The sequence below is a fragment of the Pomacea canaliculata genome, linkage group LG7, assembly GCF_003073045.1.
Source record: "Pomacea canaliculata isolate SZHN2017 linkage group LG7, ASM307304v1, whole genome shotgun sequence".
NCBI lineage: Eukaryota > Metazoa > Mollusca > Gastropoda > Architaenioglossa > Ampullariidae > Pomacea > Pomacea canaliculata.
The window spans coordinates 20,691,182-20,709,519 of NC_037596.1; the positions used below are offsets into that span (position 1 = coordinate 20,691,182).

At 41.2% G+C, this 18,338-nt stretch overlaps 1 protein-coding gene across 1 annotated transcript; it reads left to right on the forward strand.

Annotated features, from left to right (window-relative positions):
* The first annotated feature begins 1,191 nt into the window (after positions 1–1,191).
* On the forward strand, positions 1,192–10,414 carry LOC112567519 (ficolin-1-like). Its single transcript, XM_025244214.1, has 9 exons — positions 1,192–1,363; positions 1,649–1,731; positions 2,484–2,611; positions 5,719–5,871; positions 6,337–6,600; positions 7,635–7,756; positions 8,556–8,652; positions 9,115–9,279; positions 9,714–10,414. Exons 1-9 carry the CDS (start codon positions 1,361–1,363, stop codon positions 9,959–9,961), a joined length of 1,263 nt encoding a protein of 420 aa, XP_025099999.1. The 5' UTR covers positions 1,192–1,360; the 3' UTR covers positions 9,962–10,414.
* The last annotated feature ends 7,924 nt before the right edge of the window (positions 10,415–18,338 follow it).

Here is an 18,338-nt window from a genome sequence, read left to right on the forward strand (position 1 = left end):
ATTGTGGGGGACAACACACTCGTTATCTCTTACTCTCTGACTAGACATGTTTACAAGACAAGCCATCGCGTGCGGGCGTGTATGGCTGTGCGTGCATACGAACGCACAGTCAGTACAGGGATCTCAATGACTTGAATGGAACGATGGGGACCGTCCAGCCCGGGAAGTCATTCGTTCTGTGACGCAAAGGTTACCGCGGGAGGAACTCGAAATATATTATATCTTGTATTCATGACTAAGCAAACGTGTATTGAGTCATCATAATAAGTGAGAGGAGAGACACGTATGCTTTTAGTTGGTTGTCTGTGTCACGTGACTCAATGTCTGTGACGGAATGTTCCTAAAGGTTTGGATGCACATGCGCATAAAGACTGTCGTTACCGCTGTGTATATCGTCTTGACCGTTACACGAGCTGAGGTCGACAGTTCACATACGTGTGGTCATCAGGTGTCGCTGGCAGTGAAGTCAATGGACAAGGGCTAAATGAGTGTTAACGAGACGAGACACAAACACGATTATAAAGTCTATCGTCTGCACAATAAAACAAGGTGCGGACAACAATTCACATGCGTATGTCGATCAGGTTTCTCTGGCAGTGAAGAAACTGCACAAGGACTAAATGAGCTTTGTCCATTTTCTTTACCGTCAGCAAAACCTGATCGTCATACGTAGGTCAATCGTCGTCCACAATTTGTTTTATTGTCCAGATGATAGACACAGCGATAATAAACTCTGTCTCTTGCAAACTTTTCCTCGGCTGTCACCCTTTTCTAGTTCTTCCATGATTATGGCACCAAAAATACAGAAATTAAGAAAACGGCCATAAGTATTCTCGTCAATATATCACACTCTTGTTAACAAGTCTAGAAAGCTATTCACAACACAGCATCCAGGTAAACTTTTGAATTTGGCTGTCCTTTTTATGGGTTCACATCCCTCTAAACACTCTTTACTAATCCGTAATTCTTATCAATTTATATCATTAGTCCCTCTCAAGGACGGCGACACGTCAAAGAAAAAAAAAGTTTTTCCACATGAGGTGCTTTAAATATTGTACGATTTGTGATGTGGATTTTTTTCTTCTTATTCGTAATTCCAATGGGAACAATATTAGATGCCATATCTGTAATTGCAAGAAAATGAAGTTTATCAACAGATGTTTATATCATCTGCTGCTAACAAATCTTTAATTTCTAATTATCTACAGCAATCAAAATAAAATGGATCTCAGATCGGTTTCCAGCGCTCGCCCATCACGTGCAGTAAATGACTCATTGGCTGAAGGCTCGGTACAAATGGTATTTAAGAAAGTGAGTCCCGACGATCACCTGTGTGAGACTGTGGCGCCTCCTACGACATATGGTGAGTTGACAGGTGAACATGTTCAGAACTGTTAAGAGGTTAAGTCCCCTACGAAATGCACTCTACCTATTATTGAACTATTTATTTTGTTATCATTATTATTAGTAGTAATGTAACATTACTAATAGCTGTAAACATTGATTTAATAATTTTAATAGTTTGCGTACTCTAGTGACTTCACAAATCCTACTTTATGTTTACATGACTTGCAGCCTGTGCTTTATCGGAAGAGATAAAATCGTACAAGAATATTTCACAAATCTTTGTCTACCATTTTGCTTACAGGTTGTTAACATGTTGACAACAATGATTTTACCCTTTATACTTTTTTCTACGGCCTTTTGTCTTGAAGCCCAGAAGACAGGAAGGTATGTCATGTGTGTAAAGAAATAGTAAATGGTCATAGTAAACACAAATATGTTGTCTGACATGCTGATAATGTGTTACTGGTGTAGCTGAATGTTGTGTACAGCACATTGATTGTAGGTAAGGGCGTCTGGATACATCCACTACATACTGTTACACGTCATCTTTGAGTAAATATTTTAAAGACTATTTTTACGATAGAGTATTACGTTTCTATATTTCCAAAATAGCAGACATTGTGTTACTAAAGAAATATGTTGTAACAGTACCACCACTAAAATAAAATTATCAAATTTATTACAAGTCACTTTTATATTTCTATATAGTGTTTCTCTTAACTAATTTCTTTGCTTTTTTCATATTTCAATATCTAATCGTCTTTTATTGTTAATTTTAAATAATTTGTTTATATCCTTCGAGTTATTAGTCTGGTGCATATTGCTTATTATATCATCGCAGCAGATCATTGAATTCTAAGAGAACAAACAATTAAAAGCGTTAATTTCTAAAACAAAAAAAAATTAGTACGAATTCAAATTAACTGCTACATTACATCAACAACTCTTATCCCTTCTTTTCCTTTACACACACACACAGAAAGACAATACTTTCAAATATTTGAATTATTTTTACAGATGTTCACTATCCCAGACGGACAAGCACAGACAGACATTCACTCTGACAGTCTCCTAGACCTTACGATATGATTGTCACTGACACACTGATGACAGTCCATGATGAACTCTTCCTGCAGTGTCCCCAAAGCACAAGTCATGCTACAGTTAGAAGGCATGGACTACTCGCTGTTCGGCTACAACAGTCTCAAGGGATGCCCTCTGACCTCAGGACGTGACCCGGGCTTTACTCTCCCCATCTTTTCTGGTGAGTTTCACGTTACCCCAGACTTTCGCTATAGCGTGCCACGTGGCGTGCTTCTGTCCACGATGTGTCATGTGACACGTCGTTTACGTCGAAGGTGGTGGAGGGACGCCGTACGACCTGACCACGCTGCTGACTGGCACCGCGCGACTCGGTGCTGATAAGTGGGGGCCTCCCTTCTCGGCCAGCAAACACTTTCACAAACTGTCCGCGCAACTCACACAACACGTCTTGGTCGTTTCCACAACTGTCTGCAGTTTGTACGACCTGACACTTCTGCTCTCGGAACCGCCATCTTTTCATCCGTCGTTTGTGGACTGGATGATTGAACTCAACAACACTGATGACGAGGACATGCACATTAAGTTTATTGACACATACGGCACACACTTCGTGTCACGGGCCCGCTATGGGGCTTCCATAACGGACATCTACAAGATGGACGACAATGTTTATCGGCTTCTAACAGAGGATCATGTGACATCAGCTGCCAGCTACTCCACTTCTGGACACCCCCAAACCTTGACTTCTGAACAGCAAAAAGCAACAGCAGAGTTTCGAAATCACGAGACAACAACTTTTGCTGTCGGTGTTCCTCTACCTGATGGCGGTAACAGCGCGACGTGGTTGACAGCAGCGAAAGCTAACCCCTCTGTCATCGACTATGACTTGACCTCTGTAGAGGTTCTCTTTTCAGACACTTTCATGGGTGCCGCAAGTCGTACACAAGAATATGGCATTGACCACGACAGGATCAAGAAGAACATCATGGCTGTCAAGACCAAATACTGTCGGACTTTAAAGAGGAAAGACCTGTTAGTTGACTGTAGAGATACCGGTAGGACACTGCTTTCTACAAAGTTGATTGGTAACACGAAATATGGAGCTGCCGAGTCCTCTGACCAGTGTCTTGAGGAATGTTGTCAACTTGCAGGCTGCGTGGCTGTGAGTTTTTGTCGTGGGTGTACGAGGGACAACAGAGGCAGCAAGTGTCAAGTGTTTAGTGCTGGCGACATCCACAGGGCAGTCACCGACCGTCAGTGGCAGACGATCATGTTAGTTGACAAACTGGAGACATTTGTAAAGCTGCACAACACCACGGTTGTTGTCAACTCTAGTTCTCAGTCTGACGTCCCTCCTGTCACCTCCGTACAGGACTGCTACCCATCTTGTATTCAAGATACCCAGTGTGTGGCCTTCACCTTGATTGACACTTCAGGTTCGTTAATTAAATGCACGCACCACACAGACTCACTTCTGTCCTTGACACAGGGAACAGGTGTCAGCGTGTACTTCGTCTCCTTGATGGTCAAAAGAATTATCACAAGTGGACAGACGAGAGGCCTTGCTCCCTCCTCCATGCTGAACGACTGGTACAAGGCCGCCTGTGTCATCGACGACGAGTGTCGTCAGGAAAACTCCATGTGCTTTCTAAACAGGTGCCGCTGTCGACCTGGGTTCTTCTTCTCAACACGTGACTACACGTGCTCTGAGAGTGAGTATTAAAGGTTCACAGATTTCAGAACAAAATCTTTTCACAACACTAACCTATACTTTTAACAGTTAACTGTTTTAACTTGGTTACGACACACAAAATAGTTTTAGAAGAATCAATAAACTGTAAAGGTTTATGCAGGTCGTGTCCTATCTTGCCCAATTTTCGCTTTTTTATGTCTTGGCTCGAGTCAATTCAACCTGTTCTTTTCCACACTCAGTTATTGGAGATGTTTTCAGGCCATAGTTTTACCAGAATAGGGCGTAAACATCGTTTGGTAAATGTCGGATGCTTGTTGTGGATGGTGTTTGTCACTTTCTCAGTCCATACAGTAGGACTGCCTTTACCTTGGTGTTAAAGATGCGGGTCTTACTGTTGAAGACCAATGCTTGGGATTTCCAGATGGGGCGTAGGCTGTTAAAAGCTAGTCTGACCTTGTTGATGCTTTTTTTGATGTCATCGTTGACTCAACCGTCCTTATTGACAATGGTCTTTAGATACGTGCAGTGGTCTGTTTTTAGAATTTCGATTGGGAGCTCCTGCTTTTTGTTTAATCTCATCACTTTGGTCCCAATATATATATATAGAGAGAGAGAGAGAAAGAGGACTTTTATTCAGTAGACTACTTAGTGATGATAAGGAGGGTGGTACTGTTGTCGGTGCTTGTTCTGGTCTCAGTCTCTTGTCTAGTGCCTTCATAAGTCTCTCTGCAAATACCCTGTATAAGTCATCACTGGGTAATGTACAGAAGCATAAACATATGCCAATTGTTACACTGAGACAGGTCAAATTTCTTCTGTTATTACTGCTATAGATACTGATAATAAATAATGTCCTTAGAAGGTGCTTAAGATAAAGAATTAAGGAGGAAATATATACCCTAAAACCTAATGTTTAGTCCCGATGTACTTGGATCATACATTTGAGCTGTGTGTCTTGTTTCAAGAGGAAAGGAGCTACACCGTACTGCTAAACATCTTCTTGTACAACATTATGCGAAATGATCCCACCATACCTCCATTTTTTGCGATAAACAGAAACAGGATCATTGATACCATCATTGATACCATTATCCATACCATCAGCCTTTCTGCAATAAACCAGTCCACAGTCTACATATTTCTGTTTTGGCCTTTCGGATAAAATATGAAGACTATGATTGAGCATATAAAAATCGACGATTTTTAACCTAGCTTAATAAATAATTTGCACCATGTCTCTGGGATGGTCAACTCACCGTCTTCCCTGTACCTGTACGACTATGGTCTTTTTGAAAGTACCCTGGGGTGAGACCGTCTCTGCAGAAAACAACAACAACAAAAAATTATAAACAACATGAACGCCACATAACAGGCCGCGAATGACACACAGTATCAGCAGCATAGCATCGCAGGTCATTAGCTGCTGCTAATAAAATACTCAATAATTAACAATTAAATTAAATATGTAGGAGTAAATAAAGAGAAAAAGACATCTCTATATTTAGAATCACACAAAGATGTATGTGTGTATAAGTACTGCTCACAACATTCTGTAGAAGAAAGCTGAACACTACAGTTGTATTTAAAGAGCGAGTTGTGTGTAAGTAGTAACTGAGAACAATGATGTGTATCAGCATGTAGTCCAGCCCACCTGCACAACACCTTCATGGAGTATCCTGAGAGCGGACTGAGGGGACACAGTATGGTGGCACGGGATGGAGTCAGTTTGCAGACGTGCAGCGACCTGTGTGTCAGCAACAGAGGTTGTCTGTCCTTTGACTTCAGAGGTTTGTATGGCTGTTTGTTTGGTCCTAAGTTTACAAAATATACTGTTAAGCTTGGGCATTATTTTGATTTATATAGTGTTTTCATTACGACTTTTACATTTTAATACATATTCTACTAGACGTTCGTTCACATATGTTGCATTGGTGAACGTATTTTCTTTTAATTACTCAATCGCAAACATATTGTAGTTATGTTACCTTGGATATTACTTTCTCTAACATTAATCAGCTTTTATATCTTTTACGTGTCAACCACTCATTATCAAATGTTTTGTTGCCAAAGGCAAGTTTTAGAATTAGAATCTTGTTTCCTTCTGTTAGAAACATGCCAGCTGTTGTATTTTACATAGATTCTACATTGGGTTTTTGAACATACAATATATGTTGTTTGTGGCGCAATACTATTTGGCTTCTTATCTCTTTAATGCAAACTCTGGGTATCGCGGTAAATAATGCTTGTATTAGTCACAGGAGGGCGCTGCCTGCTTCATGACGTCACCGCATGTGACGCTCAGTCAGGGTGGTATCCTCACATCAGTACAGGGTGGACCCACTACCAGAGAAGCTGCCTGCAACCTCCCGCCTCATACCCGGGACCAGAGTGGTACAACGCACCCTGCAAAAGACACGTGGAATGTCCTGAGCCTAACAGTCGGTGTGTGTCGGGTAGATGTGTGTGTATTGACGGCTTGGTTTACATGGAAACTGACTCCTCGTGTGGTGCTGCAGGTAAGTTAGAGCACACAGACACTATGTGCCCCGTTACTTTATGAGCTTTTATCTAAATATAATCCCTTTCTTTGGTTTTGCTCCATCTATGGCCTGCTTGAGAGTCCTACTTCAAAATTTTCGATCCTATTCATCATCAAGGGCTGAGCATTTGTTTGGGATCCTTCCCACCACTCCTGTACAAAGTCTGTACGCAGAAGCAGGGGAGCCTCCAGTTTCTCTCCGTCGTCTGAAACGCATGCTATCCTTTGTCTGTCGTTAAAGAGCTCATCCTGGAAACCCTGTGTACCCTGCTCTTTATCGGCCTCAGATTGCTGCTCTCCATGCCCTCCGTACCAACAGCAAAAGCCATCATCACTCCCTGTAGGAAATTACTTACAAGCTGCCGGAGTAGATATTCAACAGGTAGAGCCTCTCCCTCTACTATGAGTTCCTCCTTGAACTCTTTATGTTCCAGAGAAATTCATTTTGATCTTACAGCCTGTATGAAATGAGACACTAGTGCGTGGTTTGAAGGAAATAAGAATTAGTATACAGAGTTTAGATGTCAGAATGTAAACCATTGTTTGAGGATATAGTGTGAGTAGTAAGCATTTTCTTTAACACACTCATCTAGAGGAGAGTATGAGAACCGACAGAGTACAAATTCCAGGCGCTGGTGTGCAAATACCGCCTGAACATTATTTTCCGCTCGTCTGTCAGCCTCCCCTCTACACTGACACAAACACAAACAGTTTGTATTGGCACAAAATGTCCATGTAAAATACAACAACAATCGGAGAAGATAGCATAAAAACTGCCAAATATTCGCCTAAAAATATCCTTAGTGATAGTGAGGGTGCGCTTTCGGAAAATATGTCATCCGTGACGAGATGTACCTACTACTGTACTGTCAGTTAATTCAACTGTAACTACTGTCCTGGTGTGTTGGTGCTAATGACTACTGCACTCTTAGTTAACTGTGATGTGATGTAATGAGTTTATATTTTGATGGAAATGATACATTAATGGAGAACTGTGTTAATGGCAAACAGAGTCATGTCGGGACTTGCAGACAGCAGGAGGCAAGTCAGGTGTCTACTCCATTGAACTGCCAGAAACCAGAGAGAAACTGAGAGTGTGGTGTGACATGGACTCTGGCAATGGCGGCTGGCTGGTATGTCTATGTGTTTGTCAGTGTGTGATGTATGCTCGTTTGTTAGTGTGTTAATCATATGTTCGTGTATGTCAGTGAGTGACATTGTCATATCTATCAAAGTGTGTAGTGATGTCTTAGAAAGTAGATGTGTTTCAGGTGAATGTAGTAAATCTTGTGTTTAATGATAATCCTTTTAATTTTATGTTTTAATTATTTTGCTGGCATCTGCCCTGATTAATTTTCTTTACTCCTCTTCACTTTAGTCCAAGCCATAAAGCTGTGCTCCTCGTCTGATTATCGTCTTCTTAATCTTCCTATCACCAGACAAACAACATATGGCCACAAGATGTTTAGTTATTGTGCAGCAAAACAGTGGAATTCTCTCCCTTTCCATACCCGCCACCTACTCACTATTGAATCCTTTAGACTTGCAGTTAAAACTCACCTCTTCCGTAACCATTACTTCTAACACCCTTAACCATAATGCTAGTCCTTTGTCTCTTCTTGTTGCGATACCATGATACTCTTAGTTCTTGTTGTTTGGTTCCTCTTTGCGTTTTCTGTCTTTGATTGCTTTCTTTGATAGTGCTGTTGATTATTGTTTACAATGAACGAATGTCCTCATTAAAGTATGTTCAAACATTCATGTCAGTCAGTCAATATCGTGCAATTATCTTGAGTTTGATCAAAACTAGGCAGATTCTTTATACCTAGCACTTGCTAAATGACACGTGTTTACCAGTCACGTGACGATGTGAGTGTAAACAAATGCTAGAGTTCACGTTTCCAAGGTAACGACCTTGTCTGTCACGGTCAGGTGTTCCAGAGACGCCGTGACGGCTCCGTTGACTTCTACAGGAACTGGACACAGTATGAACAGGGCTTTGGTGACATCACCGGGGAGTTCTGGCTGGGTGAGATTTCTGTTTAATCTTTTTCTCACTGTCTTCCTCGTGTTTTATTTTTAATCGACATATAAATATGTCTGGTGGATTATAAGGGACTAAGAAGGTTTCTGTTTTTTATGTTTTTAAAATATTCACATCATGCAGTTTTTCATTAGCTTTACTTGTTATATCCCGAAAAAAATAATACTCAAGCTCAAGCAAAAGAGGAAATATTTTTTAATACTGTTGCAGATGAAAAAAGAAAGCTTAAGTGAAGACACTTTTTTTCAAACTAGCTGTGCCGTCGTTAGTCGTGTTTTGTATCAATATAAACTTACACATTAAGCAATAGTCCAGTATTTAAAGATAAAGATAAATGTACAATGATCCATCTGATCTCACCGCTTTTCTCAAAATTCTGAGTGAGGTTTGTAAGATAGCATGATGTTTGCTGTCACTTATCGTCTTCACTTTGATGCCATACTTTAGGTTTATCAAGGCTTCACACCCTGAGCAAAGGGAGACCCACCCGACTGCGCGTAGACCTCGGAGAAGTGGATGGACATCGTCACTACGCTGAGTACACAACATTCAGGGTGGACGGTCCTGAGACAAACTACACACTGACCGTGTCCGGCTACTCGGGTAACGCGGGTACGTGTGTCTGGTAAACAATATTCAAATTTCGCAACATTACTTGTTAACCAATTGCTATTTTACAGTTTATGTGTACAATAACCAGCTATGGAAATGATGTGTAAATAAACGTTTGTGTCGACTCTTATGTTGTCTTTCAGCACAACTCTCATGACTACAACCACATAGACACAAATCAGTTGGTACAATGCACAACATATGATGAGCGACATCAACTAATCAGCTGATAAAATGAATTGCACGAGATTAGCGACATAAACGGGACCATTCACCTTCTAAATTAATTTTCTGTGATTCTTTCTTTCTCTTGTTTTCACTTGAGTTCGTATGGAGTGGCTACTTTTGCTGAATTAAACCAAAGAGAAGTTGTTTTTTTTTCTTTCACAACGGACCTTTATAACTAATTTCTTACTATGTGTGTGTGTTTACAGGTGACAGCTTGCAGTATCACAACAACCAGAGTTTTTCAACCTTTGACCGAGACAACGACAAGTGGTCTGATGGCAACTGTGCCGTTGCCATTCACGGCGCCTGGTGGTACAAAATATGTCACGAGACCAACCTTAACGGCCGATACAAGGTTGACGGGGCCGATGGTACTGACGGCGTCAACTGGTTTTTCACCCACTATGACAGGAGGAGCTTCACCTTCAGCGAGATGAAAGTACAACCAGTGTAACACCGCCTTGTCTCCTGTACTCTCACTGCTTACACCCTCAGTCTACTCTACACCACACGTGACACTCGTGATGTCACCTCAGTGCAGATGACTGGTCTCGTAATATTGGAGAATATAAACTCAGTGCATCCTGTTGTCCCTTAGTTGTTTACATTGATGATGATGCTAAAAGATTCTAATATACAAAGCTTAACACCTTTGATTTTTATTAATGAATTTAGCATGTTAATTGCTCGTAAACATGTCATGAACTGTAGTGATATATAATAGTTTATACAACTTATGGTAGTTTCACACGGTGTCAAAAATATAACTGTTAACTGTTAGGTTCATTTTCAAATAATACAGAAACACTGATTGTATGGAAGACTGTTGCTTACTGACGACAGTAATACATGACACAATTTGCATTGTACGAAAAAGAATTAAAAATAAAGTTTAGTTGATATTATGTTGTGAAGCTTACTCTATCTTCCATGGATTCAAGCGAAATTTTTCACTTTGCCCGACCTTAGAGCTAAGCCTACTTTTTAGATAAACTATTAATTGTAAAGAACGAATTGGCGTTTTCATTAAAGTAAACAAAATTGTTAGTTGTATTGTTGGTGTGAATTTCAACATTTGACTACATGAAATAACATTTTTATAATATATACTAATATACTTGTGTCGCTGACAGTAACACGTAGTTGTGTGGACTGTGTGAACTGTCCCTTGATTCTCCCCATCCGCACGCACACACCCACAGACAGGTCAGCACAGTACGGGACGCCCAACACCGACAACAACACAATCGCCGACACGCGACACAGAGTAGAACACTAAAATAGTTTAAAAACTAATTTTATTTACATTTACTTTCAGAATGCTCTTTTTCTTAATGAGCACATAAAAAACACAAAAGTGTAATAATTATGATTTAAACAAAATATAACTGATCACCATGACAACAGATCACGTGGGATTAAACCACAAGAATGTCACCACAGTAAATTAGCTGGCAGTTCAGGTGTCTAGCAAAGGGAGGTAACACGTTAATGCGCCTGTCACCATGAGAGTGAGAAGCGTTGTCTTGGGTTCGTATCTCCACTTCAACCTCTCTCTCTCTCTCATTCGACTTTTTTCTGGATATAAGCTATTGAAAAAGCTGCAGAGAAAGTGTATTCAAAGGAACATACATTGAATAGTAATTAGACCTCAGCTTGTAAAAGTACGTGTACGCTCTAGGACTAGTCTCTTTGACCTCCCTTTAGTTGAAATCAAGGTGGGTTATCCATCCTCTTTTGTAGTTTCTTCCCCACCCTGCTTGAGCAGCTCAGCTGCCACACTATCAACACCTGGCGACTTTAATCCCTTCACACTGTGTATACCTCTCTCGACCTCTTCCCGTAGGTCTGGTTGGTCTGCAGGTTCACTGTCTCTAGTCTGTTGTCTTCAGCTGAAAGTTAAATAACTGAGAGAAGCCTGATCATATTTTACAGCGCATTTTGATAAGCTTTTGTTTCTTGTAGTGTAGAATATTACATTATATATACATACACTTAGCTGTGACAACAAAACACTACATGGAGTGTAGAATATTACATTATATATACATACACATCTAAACACATAGCTGTGACAACAAAACACTACATGGAGTGTAGATTATTACATTATATATACATACACATCTAAACACATAGCTGTGACAATAAAACACTACGTGGAGTGTAGAATATTGCATTTTATATATACCCAATACTATTTGATAAAAAACTGAACATATAAAATACATTTTACTAGAACATAATACTGTATATACCATACAAAATTCAGCGTCGTTCAGCTTTTCGTCAAGAGCGCGATGTGAGATGTTAAATTGTTCTCCTCCGATTGTTGGGGAAAAGCCGCGCGTGTACTACAAGTTAGTTTGCGCATGCGCGCACGTGGATTTTCATTTGTTTACAGCGTGCAGCAGGTGGGGCTAGGAATACACAACGAAAAGTGCTGGACTTAGTTTTCCTTAAACACATTTGATAACACATTAATTAATTTATTAATTAAATGTTGATTTTGAGTAGGTCGCACAAATGTATTATTTTTTAAATCTTAATTGTCACCTCATCAGAGATATTTATGAAGGTAAAAGAAAACGATTGTGACACCTACATGTACATCACCTGCTCGAAATACGGTTTGCAATAAAGGCGATATTTCGAGGTACGTAAACCACTTCTAGGCGTATCACAACACCTACACCGACCACTGTTGCTTCTCCCTTACTCCAAACAAGGGAAAAGGGAAGGAGGATCCCCTCCCACCTTGTCGAACAGAATGACATCTCGCTGGCTGGTTCGTTTATCTCCTGCGAAAATGCTTCCACCTTAAGGTGATTTCACACTAAGGGGACAGACAGGAAACCGGTTGACCCATAGTAAACCCCTTACGCCCAGCCATTCGGACTAGCGTTACGTAGTGTCCCGAGACGAGATGTGAACACTGAGTTTCTGGCTCTTGTGATTATTATCGAGTGTTTTGTCTACTGCAAAAGCGGAGCTCTATATGCTGTAATGTTGAAATTCATTGAAACATTTGACTTCATGTCATTACATACCTATCTATTATTCCTCTTTGTAATTTTTACATTTAATAATGAGTACGATCCATTGCCAACGCCTTCGTTGAACCTGATGGACTCGGTTTCAGTTCTTCGGTAGAGTTCTTCGTTGGTGATGGTATTTGGCCAAAAGATGTTAAGTATGCGCCTGAGACATCTGTTTTGGAAGACGTCAAGCTTGTTACTGATGGTTTTGATCATCTTCCATGATTCTGATCCGTAAAGGAGGGTGCTGATCACAGTTGACTGGAAAATTCTCAGCTTGATCTTCTGGCTGATGTTTGTTGCCTTCCATGTGCTCCTGAGTGAGGCGAAGGCCTGGCTGGCTTTCACCAGTCGTGCTCGAATCTCCACATCCCCGGTGTTTGACATTTTGGACCCAAGATAGGTGAAACTGTCAACTTCCTCAATCTCTTCTCCATTTAGTTTGATGCTGTCTTGGATTCTGGCGTTCACTCTCATACTGTTAGTTTTTTTGTGCTGGCCTTCAAGCCAAGGTTTCCAGCTGTTTCTGAGAAGGCCTTTGTTTTTTCCTGCATGTCTTGGTGGCGGTGTGACAGCAGGGCAATGTCATCAGCAAAGTCCAAGTCTTCCAGCGTTGTTGTTGCTGTCATAGTCATGGTCCATCTGATCCCTCTCCTCTCACTGTCGGTGGAAGTCTTCATGATCCAGTCCATGGCCAGGATGAAGAGGAACGGCGACAGAATGCAGCCCTGCTTCACCCCAGTACTGACGTTAAAGGGGTCTGTGAGCTCCGTGCCACACACAACCTGGGATTTGAAATCGCTGTACAGCATTGCAATGACCTGAACAAGTTTTGCAGGGACTCCGTAATGCCTCAGGATCTTCCATAAGGACTCGCGGTGGATGCTGTCAAAAGCCTTCTCCAGGTCGATGAAATTGATGTACAGCGGTGTGTTCCACTCGTTGCTCTGCTCCAGAATTTGTCGCAGAATGAAGATATGTTCAGAGCAGGATCGCCCAGGACGAAATCCTGCTTGTTGTGGTCGGAGGTCTTTCTCAAGGGTTGCCGTCAGTCTTGACAAAACAATCTTGCTGAAGACCTTGCTGGTGAGGGAAAGAAGTGTTATGCCCCTCCAATTGTTGCAGTCTCCAAGATCTCCTTTCTTGGGTAACTTGAAGATGAGCCCTGTCTTCCACGCAGCCGTGTCTGCCCTGATTCCCAAACTTGCCTGAAGATTTCAGTCAGCTTTGGAGCTATCACATTCACATCTGCTTTCAACATCTCTGCTGTTATTCCATCTGCCCCTGGTGCTTTGCCGCTCTTCATTGTCTTAACTGCTGCTGTCACTTCTTCCAGGCTTGGCGGGTCTGCGCAGATGTCAAGGTCTATAGCTGCTGGCTGGATGTCTGCAAGCTGAGGTGGATCTGGTCTGTTCAGAACCGACTCAAAATGTTCCTCCAGCGCTGTAGTTTTCCTGCCTCTCCCTCAACGACATTACCGTTCACGTCTTTCACTGGCACATCACTGTTCTTAAACCCGTTGTTTAGCTGTTTGTTTATCTTGTACAGTGTCTTCAGGTCATTTTTACTTGCTGCATTATCTGCCAGTTTCTCTATGTGGTCTCTGTTGTCAGTTTTTGTCATCCTCTTTACCTCTTTGTTTAGTTTTGTATAACTTTGTCTGTGTTGTTCCTTCAGGCGTTCAGATCTGGTGCTGTTGATTCTTTGTTTGGCTGACTTTGTCTCTTCTTTCTTCTTCCATGTCTCTTCTCTGATCCAGTATTTTTTCTTTTTCCGTTGAAATCCCAGTATTTTCTCTTCTGTTTCCTGTGAGACTCGATTGAAGTCGTCTAAGGTCATCTCTTGTTGGTCTCCTAGTGCCTGGAACCTGTTCTTTACTTCCATAGCAAAGGCCCTTTCGGTGGCTGGATTTTTCAGTTTGCCGGAGTCCACTCTCTGCTGACGTGCCTGTTTTCCTCGTGATCGACGTAGCTTCAGGGAAACTGTGGCTATCACAAGAGTGTGGTCACTGGCAATGTCTGCTCCTCTGTAGGCTCTAACATCTTGAAGTGAGCTCCTCCATTTTTGGTTGATGATGACATGGTCTATCTGGTTCTTTGTGATCCCATCTGGTGATGTCCACGTTGTCTTGTGGATGTCTTTGTGTTGGAAGAGTGTGCCTCCAATCAGTAGGTTGTTTTCTTCACAAAAGTCTGCCAGTCTCTCTCCGTTGTCATTGATGGTTCCAATTCCATGTTTGCCCATGACATGCTCCCTGCAGGTGTTGTCACTTCCCACCTTGGCATTGAGATCGCCGATGATGAGCAACATATCGTGAGCTGGAACGCTCTCTGAGGCTGCTTGGAGCTGATCGTAAAAAGCATCCTTGTCTTCTGCCTCGGAGTCATTTGTTGGTGCATAGCAAGCTAGCACTGTCAGCTTGGTGTACTTTGAATGGAATCTTGCTCTCAAAAGCCTAGGTCCATAAGGCTTCCATTCCAGCAGTGCCTTTTCCGTTTTCTTGTTGAGGAGTAGAGCTACTCCTTCAGAGTGCTGAGCGTCTGATCTTCCTGAGAACAAGATGGTATGTCCTGACCTCTTTCCGATGCCGGTCCATCTGACCTCACTGACTGTTAGGAATAGGGGGTTGTTGCCCCTCTCTGTGTTAGTCAGGGATTATTGCCCTTACCAGTATCAGAGAGTTTTGTTGCGTCGTGTTTAGCGTCAGAACACGACGTCATTTTATGACGCAATTTGAGAGGGACGTAAGGGGAAAATTATTTGGAAGAAAGCAGACGGCTGGGTGGAGTTAAGAAAGGCGGACTGAAAGTGTGTGGTGTCCGCTCTGGATCTTGTGTGTCGATCCCAGAGAAATTAGTTGTAGTGTTCGCTTTGGATCTTATGTGTTGATCCCAGGGAATATATTCGTGGTGTTCGCTTGGATCTGGTGTGTTGATCCCAGAAAATATATTCTGAGTCGTCAAGTGTGTGCTGGAGGTGTCTGCCAACACAGCACTTACTATTATTAAGTATCGGAGCGTGTATGTGGTTTCCTCTAAAAGGTTTGTGTGTGGATATCCGTCAAGTGTTGCCAAGACTGCACAACTTCTAGACAAGGGAAAGGGAGGATTTTACCAGGACGTTTCCTTTTTGAGTGTGAGTAACTAAGACTCTAACGAATTATTCAAAAGCATTCGACAGTTTTGAGTTACAGGCCGCTGCGTGGAAGACCTACGGACTTTTTATATATTTAGTTAATGTTGATTGATATAAAGTTTTGTTGCCCACGACAAATCTATGTGATTTGTGATTGAAAGAACACGAAAGGGGACGTGTGCGTATAGTGAGTGAAAGTGTGATCGAAAACCGCGTCCCTGACACTGACTCCCAGGATGTCCAAGTTGTAGTTGTCAAACTCCTTGACTAGTTGGAGCATCCTGCCAGTCTGGTACAAGGTCTGGACGTTCCAGCACCCCACCCTCAACTTTTGCCTCGGCTTCAGTAAATCCACTTCGGGGCGCCAGCTCCCTTTCGGGTTTGGCTGTCGTCCGTCATTAGTCCAGTCTCCTGGTGTGCTTCATTACCTCCGCCATCTGTGATGAGTTCTCTGGTTTTAGTTTCTGTAACATGATTTTTTTTTTACATGGTGGGGTTGTTAGCCCTACCACAACCTAATTTACCTCTAGGTGAGGTGTCCACCTTAGTCGCCTCTTACGACATGCCTGGCTGGATGGCAGGGACCCTATTCTTACAATGCTCGCTAGGCAAGCATACCCCGGCGTCCCACAAAAATAATTCGTAATAATTAATAAAGAAAGGTAAATATTCACGACCTTAAGTAAGTACAACAGTATAGGTGGTCAAATCTTAACTCATTCGTTACGTCAGGGTTCAGCTAGGTCACATTCCCCTTGCCCCCATTGAAATTCACCAGTTTCAAAAAATCATAAAAAAATAACTGTAAGAGATAGAAAAATATTGTAAACTGATAATACGAGATCAAGCTGTGTGAAACAAAATTGTTTACATATGAATCCTACATGAACAATCACTTATTAGGTAATGCAAAGCAAATTAGGTAGGTGTAATTGAATTTTAATAAAACATTTTCACACAGGGTTGCGTAGGATATATCATGCTAGCTCAAGTTACACCTCCAGGAATCAAAGTTTGATAACCGCATATAAACTTGCAATGAAAAACCACTGTTCTTGTAAAAAAAATCAGAATGACGCATTTAATAATATTATTAATCCCCAATAGTGTCATCGCTATGAGTGCTTTTGTCCCTGAAACCAGCTTCAGTGTTTATTATGAATAAGTGTGACACTTCTTCAGACTTAGGATAGAAGAGAGAAGGTGAACTGGTGAGCTGGCCACTGTTAATGTCCTCTCAAGTAACAAGGTTCTCCTGTCATACATGTACACACCAATTAATACATGTACACACCAATTAATACATGTACACACCAATTAGCACGGTGGTTGAATTACAAGCAAAGATGTCCTGCTAATGTCATGCAAAGAAAACTATATTTTCCCCGAACATAATCCATATTAAAAAAAAACACAAACAAACGAACAGCAGGCCGGTTCTACCAGTAGGCGGTCACTCAAAGATCAGTGACGGAGAGGGGAGCAAACATAGCTACTGTTCTTTGTGGAGGTAAAGGGAGGAAAACACACTTAAAGCGAGCCAGCGGTGGTGTCCCTTTCACCTTTGGCAATCTAGTCTATCCCTTGTCTCCACAGTTCTGCCACACTTACACACACACAATCTGCAAGTATAATCAATTAGAAAAAATCCATACAATGCATAATAATAGTTTCAATAAAAAATAATTAATAACTCTGAAGTTAAAAGAATTATTTCTACTTTGTTTATCATGATAAAGTGAAAACCACAAAGGCAACAAAACAGGTAACGGTTGCAGAGTCAACTTCTTAAAATACATAATTCATCCTTAAAGCAGCCTAACAGTTAATATTTACAATACATTAGAAGCTACTCTTATCAACAAGTACAGTGTTTGGCATGAAAGTTGATTTTATTATCTTCCGATAAAAGGCAATGCTTCTCGATGCACCCTTTCACTTTCCTAAGATAATTCTCGCCTGTTGTAGTGTCTTTCATTGACTCCATCAAAAGCAGTTTCTGGGTTACATCCAAGCCATCATTAACGCCTTTATGCGCTTACTGACCAATCACAGCACAGGTCAAACGTCATAGGTGTATTACGTTCCAAAACACACAACACTAAAGAAGCATCAGCGGGTGGCTTCAGTTTGTCCTGCAGACTGCACAGGATATGTCTGAATATACACACGACTTTACTGAATAAAAATTGTTCTAACAAGCTTAACATATCACAAAAGTTAATAGTTTCTTATCATTTTTGTTAAATTGTATAATTATTTATTGTATCATGCGATGTTTCTACTGTATAAATCTAGTTAACCCCAACATTTTCTATCTCAACAACAACAAAAATCTCGAAACTTGAAGAAAAGAAACTAATGAAAATAGTCGCAAATTAGTACCTGCTAAATGTGAAACTTGATTTTATTTAACTTATCAAATTGGAGAAAATATTCTCAAAAACGCTTTGCGTTTGAGTCGCACAGATGTGTCCGGACATTCGTCCTCTTGTGTCTGTCCTCTTTAGTATTATTTACTCCTAAACCATGTCAAAGACAAGATAGAAATTCAAGCATTTATCAAAGCAAGTAGCATTTTAACAGAATTGCATACCACAGCAAGGGAGCTAAAAGACCTTTATTTGAAGATTTCAATTATTTAGGATGTGTAGGGCG